This window comes from Macaca fascicularis, chromosome 5 (assembly GCF_037993035.2).
Source record: "Macaca fascicularis isolate 582-1 chromosome 5, T2T-MFA8v1.1".
Lineage (NCBI taxonomy): Eukaryota > Metazoa > Chordata > Mammalia > Primates > Cercopithecidae > Macaca > Macaca fascicularis.
The window spans coordinates 62,938,173-62,945,685 of record NC_088379.1 but is presented as its reverse complement, the minus strand read 5'-3'; the positions used below and the strand labels follow the sequence as shown (position 1 = coordinate 62,945,685).

The following is a 7,513-nucleotide window of genomic DNA, read 5'->3' as shown; positions in this document are numbered from 1 at the left end:
ACAGGGTCTCACTCACCCAGGCTGGAGTGCAGTGGCGTGATCTTGGCTTACTGCAACTTCCGCCTCCTGGGTTCAAGCGATTCTCCAGCCTCAGCCTCCTGAGTAGCTGGGATTACAGGCACACGCCTCCATGCCCGGCTAGTTTTTGTATCTTTAGTAGAGACAGGGTTTCGCCATGTTGGCCAGGCTGGTCTTGAACTCCTGACGCAGGTAATCTGTCTATCTTGGCCTCCCACAGTGTTGGGATTACAGGCATGAGCCACTGTGCTTGGCCCCAAAAGTTTTTTTTTTTTTTGAATTTAGTGCAAACATAATCTGACCAGATGTTAATAGTCTTTATCCCACTTAATGTTAACACTCTTTATGTTTCACTGCAAAATACTAGTGCATTTGATTTAACACCTCTGCAGGGGGAGTGGGGGTGCTTACTTAATATATACAGTATATGCACTGTATTTCTTAACTTTGGATTCCAAATTTTATTTTTGAGATGGGGTCTTGCTACTGTGTCACTCAGGCTGGCATGCAGTGGTGCGATCATAGCTCACTAAAGCTAAAACTTTGCAGGCCCAAGCCATCCTCCCACCTCAGCCTCCCGTGTAGCTGGGACTACAGGTGCGTGGCACCACAACCAGCTAATTTTTGTATTTTTTCTGTGAGTTTCACCATGTTTCCCTGGTTGGTCTCGAATTCCTGAGCTCAAGGAATCCACCTGCCGCAGCCTCCCAAAGTGCTGGGATTACAGGCATGAGCCACTGCACCCAGCCAGTTCCAAAGTTGTGAGTTTCTTTTCTAAAAATCTTTTCTAGAAGTTTTAAATTCTGAAACATCTGGCTGCCAGGGTTTTAGATAAGAGATTGTGGACCAAAAATCAAGAAGGTGTTTTGAAAAGTGCTTTTCCCTGTCTCTCCTTGTGTACCCCCAGGTCATGTAGGAAAATGGGAAATTATGCTGGACTTAATGCCAAAAAAAGCTAGATTCTTTGCTTCCCCCATTTACTTTGTTGTTACTTGAGACAGGGTCTCACTGGAGTACAGTGGCATGATCTTGGCTTACTGCAGCCTTGACTCCCTGGCTTCGGTAATTCTCCCACCTCAGCCTCCCAAATAGTTGGGACTACAGGCGCCCAGCTAATTTTTGTAGTTTTTGTAGAGACAGAGTTTTGCCATGTTGCCCAGGCTAGTCTCAAACTCCTGGGCTCAAGCGATTCACCCGCCTTGGCCTCCCACATCTGTATTTTTCAAAGTATACTCTTAAGCTTAGATGAATTCAAGTTTTCACAGCCAGAAACTGGTAGAACTGGTGTTTGACATCTTTCATTTTCCAGTGCTTAAACTCTTCATCATTTTAAGATACTTCCTGTGTGGGTCTTTTTTGTGGAAACCACACTTGGAGATTTCTACTCCTTGGAACCCCAAGCCTCTTTATGACATGCATCCAGGACCAGCTCTGCTTCCCTGTTGAATGTCTCAGAGACTTGCCTTCCTTCTCTCGGTAGCCGCCAGTATTACCATTTCATGAGTTTTCCCCCAAGCTTGGCGGTGGAATGTGATAGCTAGTAGCTTCCCCAGCACCTTTCTCCCAACTTCCTTGCTATACCTGATGACAACTATTCAGGCCTTTTCGATTCCTAGGATCTTGCTATTAATCACTATGGGGATAAGTAAAAGTAATACATACAAAATAATTGCATAACAGTAATATAGGGCAGTTACATAGAATGATACTTGCTGTTTAATCCTGGAAAATGTGATCGCCAAGGATTCAGATTTAATTTCTGCTCTTTATTTCTGAGGATGGAGTCACCATTTTCCCCTTTTGGCTACACATTTAGATCCTTTTCAGGTCTCATGGTAGTTGCAGTGTAAAAAAAGAATAGCAAGGCCTTTGGTTTCTGTAGACAATTTGGACCAGATAACTTCTAGACTGGGTAATAGACCGGTTTATTAGTGTTACTGAATGGGAAGTCTTGACTGAATTGTCTGGGTTCTTGGCGTGTTGAAGAATTGAACAAAACGTAGAAACAAAGCAACAAAAGAAGGAAGCAACGAAAGACAAAGCAACAAAACGGAGTAACAAAAGCACAAAATTTATTGAAGCGAAGGAAGTCCTTCAAGAGTCCCAACTGCAGTGTTCTTAAGGTTTACTAGGCTAAAAGAATTTGATAGACCCCTAGGCAATTGATTACACCCTATGAAAGATTGGCCTGCGACCAATCAGAGGCTGAAATGGAGATGGCTGAGAAAAGCAGGCTGATGCGGAAACTTGTCTTTTTTTTTTTTTTTTTGAGACAAGAGTCTCGCTCTGTCGCCCAGGCTGGAGTGCAGTGGCGCGATCTTGGCTCACTGCAAGCTCCGCCTCCCGGGTTCACGCCATTCTCCTGCCTCAGCCTCCAGAGTAGCTGGGACTACAGGCGCCCACCACCACGCCCGGCTAATTTTTTGTATTTTCGGTAGAGACGGGGTTTCACCGTGTTCGCCAGGATGGTCTCGATCTCCTGACCTCGTGATCCGCCCGCCTCGGTCTCCCAAAGTGCTGGATTACAGGCGTGAGCCACCACGCCCGGCGGAAACTTTTGTCTTGTAATCACAGGAGTGAAGGTGTGGCCTGTATGCTGCCTAGTCTTGCCTAGAACTGGCTGCACCTGCTGTTCTTTTGCTTATGCCTTAACCCTTGGTTACCCTAATTCCCTAGTCTCTTGCCTCATTAGGTCTTTACCCTGACTAAAAATGCACTCATCGAGCTGGGACAAATCCTACACTGCGTTTGTCCCAGCAGAGTACATGGCACATAAGTAGGCATTCAAAAATTCAACATACAGTACATTTTGTTACCTATGTGCCAGGTGTTAGGCAGGCTAACAGCCGAACAGAAACCTACCTACCCAACGTGCTAACTTCTATGCAGCATGGTCGTGCATCCAAATCAAATGGAAAGCGGTATGGGAGATCTGGAAAGGCTTCCCGTGGGTGACATCTGACTACCTAAATTCCCATCCCCGTTTCACTTATTGACTTTGACACTTGGAACAAGCAGCCTCCCAGTGCCTGTTTTCCCACTAGTAGGTAAATGGGCTAATGACAGTATCTTCGCCACTAGACTGAATTAATGAAAAGCACATAGAGGAAGAGAGCCTGGCTCTCTAAGTGGGCAGTGCGATCCCCGAGGGCGGAACTTCGCTTCATGGTCTTCCTCTAGGCTGAGAAGCCCCGGTAAATCCATTTGATTTTCCTACCACACAGTGCCTTCTCCCCTGATGAGTTCAAAGCTTTAAGTCTATCCAGTTCTGTCCAGACGCGTCTGTTCATCTCCAGCAGGCCCACTGGAGAGGCGGGTTTTCCAAAGCCTGGCACGGCCCACTGCAGATGACGCCCCCTGTCCTCCAATGCCCTCAGGCCTCTGGCGTCCACCCTTCCCCCCTACCCGACTCCGGAACCTCTTCCAGCGCCCCGCCCGGGCGCCTGGCTGCGAGGGTAGAGGCCTTCCGCCACACGCGCGGCCCCGCCCCGGCCTCCACGTGACGTGGCGTGCGAAGCGCGCACGCGGGGAGTCGCGCTGGAGGCGGGCTAGGGCCGAGGGGCAACCAGAGATCGGTGGGTTGAGGAGGGCGGGGCCACGCCACAGGCCCGCCCCTGTCCTCAGCTGCCTCCGCGCGCCAAAGTCAAACCCCGACACCCGCCGGCGGGCCTGTGAGCTCACTAGCGGACGGGGCAGGTCGGGATCTGCCTCGGCTGCGCCGCGAGCTCCAGTGCGCGTACCTGTGGCCGCCTCCCAGCCCTCTCTGCTGGACGCGCTCTGGGCCGCCACAAGACTAAGGAATGGCCACCCCGCCCAAGAGAAGCTGCCCGTCTCTCTCAGCCAGCTCTGAGGGGACCCGCATCAAGAAAATCTCCATCGAAGGGAATATCGGTAAGGAGCCTCCAGAAATGTGGGACGCAAGGCTGGGGTGTCGCGGCAGTGGCTGAAGCTTCCCTTCGCCGCATCTCTGTGCAGCTCCTCGGTGAGGGCTTTCCCTCCAGCCTGGCGGTGTGGACGCGCCCTCGGCTTCCTTTCCCACCCAGAGCTTCCTTCCCTTCCCTCCCGCGCCGCGGGGTGACTGCGGTCCCCGGAGTCAGACTGGGCGCCAGGCCTGTGGTCTCTGTGAGGCGCGCTTTGAGCCTCTGCGCCCTCTTTGTTGGGAACTCGCAAAGGGAAGCGGGGGAAGGGTATCAGATTTCTTGAGGTGTAACTTACATTAAATTCACCCTTTTTAGGTGTACTCTTTTATGAGGTTTGACAAACATTATGCGTTTTACTATCACCACGATCGAAATACAGAACATTTTCATCACCTCAGAAAGTTCCTACCTGCTCCTTTGTAGTCAGCCCCCTCCACCCTTCCTATTCCCTGGCACCCACTGATTTGATTTCTATCCCTGCAAGTGTTGCCTTTTCCAGAATGCCATATAAATGGAATCATAGGCTATATCGCCTTTTGTGTCTGGCGTCTTTCATTTAGCATAATGCTTTTGAAATTCATTCATGTTACTTGTGTCTGTAGTTTTTTTTGTTTTTTTCTTTTTTTTTTTTTTTTTTATTGCTGAGTAGTATTCCATTGCATGGATGTACCATCGTTTATCGATTTTCTAGTTGTGGACCTCTGGGTTGTTTACAGTTTTTTAGCTATGTTATTACCGAAACATTATTTTAGCTATATTATTAACGAAACTCGAAACATTCGAGTACAAGAAAAGAGGTCTTTTATGATCTTAATAGCATGCAATTCCTCACCCCTTACTCCACATCCAAGTAAACATTGGATTATGATTCGAAGACCACTAACGTTTCTGTTAACTCAGATGGGGTGCTAAGACTAGGCCATGCCTGTCATTTTGCAAGATACACACCAACGTCCGATTCTTCTGTATTTCCAACCTCAGGAAACCTACCCCTGAAACTTCCTGTTTTGATAGATTTTTTTTTTTTTTTTTAATTTTTTTAGCTCCAGGTTGGGTGCTGGTCATTCATGCATACAGCAAATTTTTAAAAATTCTTACCACATTCAAAGCACTGTACCTTCTTGAAAAAGACAAGGCAGGCAGATGCTTAGTATTCAAATCAATAGAAAAAAAATACATTCTCAAAGAGGACTTCTTATTTCATTGCTCCATAATTAAGGCACCAGTAGAAAGACCATATAATATACTTAGCAATGTAAGTTATTTGACGGTGCATGTTTACTAGTATGGAACCCCTGACAGTTGCTTACTGAATAAAGAAGACCATATATAAAGACAGGAGAAAGTGGCTGAACAAAGCCATCTGAAAAGTAAATTTGAGGCAGGGCATGGTGGCTTATACTTGTAATCCCAGGATTTTGGGAGACTTAGGCAAGAGGATCACTTGAATCCAGGAGTTTGAGACCAGCCTGGGCAACATAGTGAGAACTCATCTCCAAAAAAAATTAAAAAATTAGCTGCATGTGCTGGTGTGCCTGTGGTCCCAGCTACTCAGGAGGCTAAGGCAGGAGGATTGCTTGAGCCCAAAGATCAAGGCCACAGTGAGCCATGCTCACACTACTGCACTCTAGCCTGGGTGACAGAGCAAGACTCTGTTAAAAACACAAAAACAAAACAAAAAAGTAAAGTTGAATGAATAACCCCTCAGATTAATACCACAATACCTTCATCCACTTTCCCTCTCTCTAATCCAGTTAGGTAGTATCATATTTAGAAATCTTTCCTCAAAGCATCTTTAATCTTCTCAGCAGCTGAAATAATTTCCTAATATTTCATCCCATCTCCAGTTTCTCTTAACTACTTCTGCAGCGGTCTTTTTGTATGCAAATCTCATGTGTTATCCCCTGCTTAAAATTCTTCATTGATTTCGCCTTTACCTACACTGAAAGGAGTTGCAAACTGATAGCTGCAATTGCACAATATTGGCCTGCACAGGTTGAAAAAAAATTTTAGTGCCCAGTGGCTCAGGCTTGTAATCCCCGTCCTTTGGGAGGCTGAGGCGGGAGGATTGCTTGAGTCCAAGAGTCTGAGACCAGCATGGCAACATAGAGAGAACTAGTCTCTAAGAAAAAAAAAAAAAAAATTAGGCCAGGCTCGGTGAATCACACCTATAGCTCCAGCTACTCAGGAGGCTGATGCTGATGTGGGAGGATCGCTTGAGTCTGGGAGGCAGAAGTTGCAGTGAACTGAGATGGCACCACTGCACTCCAGCCTAGGTGACAGAGTGAGACTCTCTCAAAAAAAAAAAAAAAAAAAAAAGACCAGTTGTGGTAGCATGCACCTTTAGTCCTAGCTACTCAGGAGGCTGAGTTGGAGGATCTCTTGACACCTATAGTTTGAGGCTGCCACGAGCTGTGGTTGTGCCACTGCCCTACAGCCTGGGCTACAGAGTGAGACCCTGTGTCTAAAGAGAAATAAATTAAATTTGTTGCTAACTTGAAAACATTTTGAGATTTCCCATAAACAGTTAAATTATTGGCTTTTGAAAAATCTGAAGATCTGTTAACACCAGGCCTGCATTTCTGTATGACAGCAATTGGTGTTTAGATGGAGCATGTTCCTTGCTATTTTTCGTCTCCCTGACACTGAGACTTTGTTAGTTACTGTTTATTATTGGTCTTGCACTTTTGTTCATGTCCTCTTCACCTTATTTGTCAGATCCAAATAAGCAATAAATGCACAAATTGTTAAGCTGTGCGTAAACTATTTTGCAATTCCTCTATTCTTCCTAGAATTTGAACTTGGTCGTTTTAGTTTTATATTTATATAACCCATCTTCTTATGTTCTGTGTTATTCAAATGTTCCCTTATGTTAGATGGATGGAGGACTTACCTGCTTCTCATTTTAGTAGTATGTTCAGAATGACTTTCAGCATTATAACGCCTGCTTGGCATTAGGAATTCTGTTAGTTTCCATGACTTTTAAAAGTATTAACATCAGTGTCTTTGGTTCTTTTTCTCCTTTGCCTTCATAGAAAATTAATTTAATAATTAGCTTATTTTCTAGCTCCCACTTCCCCCCAAAAAGTTAAGGAACTAGACGTGCTAGTCTGATTGGCAGCTCTAGCTAACTGTTATTACTCTGGTTGAACTAAATGTAACCGTTTTTACTCTTAGACTTTTTAAGTATGACCACATGAATTTTTCTGCTTGTAAGTAGTGTCAGAAGAAAGTTGAATGCTCTAGCCTTAAGTGCTTTCCGTCTCTGGTGGATGCCTAATTTTTTGATTTGTTCCTTGAGTGCTCTTTCTGAATATCATGTTCTCCTTTCCCTCTTCCATCTAGCTTAGTGAATGTGAGGTGTTCTTTCTATATGCTTCCACTTCCACTTAACATTCTTCTAAATGCCATACAGTCCCTAAGCTTATGCTCTCCATACTAAATTTTGGTGGCCAGTGTTTTTCCCATGATTAAATCTAATTGTCATCCAGTTTATCTTTAAACATTTTTCTCCTCTCCTCTGGATCCAATTTACTTTGTGTTTTTCTTCTGAACTGTCTCTCTGTGTCACCTTC

The 7,513-nt window shown here is 45.4% G+C and overlaps 1 protein-coding gene across 1 annotated transcript in view; it reads left to right on the top strand.

Moving 5' to 3' along the window:
• Nucleotides 1-3,519: 3,519 nt before the first annotated feature.
• The window catches only part of DCK (deoxycytidine kinase), a 31,385-nt gene continuing 27,391 nt past the window's right edge, over nucleotides 3,520-7,513 (top strand). Inside the window, exon 1 of the mRNA XM_045392512.3 lies at nucleotides 3,520-3,909. Coding sequence (XP_045248447.1) covers nucleotides 3,819-3,909 — 91 coding nt within the window. The 5' untranslated portion in view covers nucleotides 3,520-3,818. The remainder of the gene's footprint in view (nucleotides 3,910-7,513) is intronic.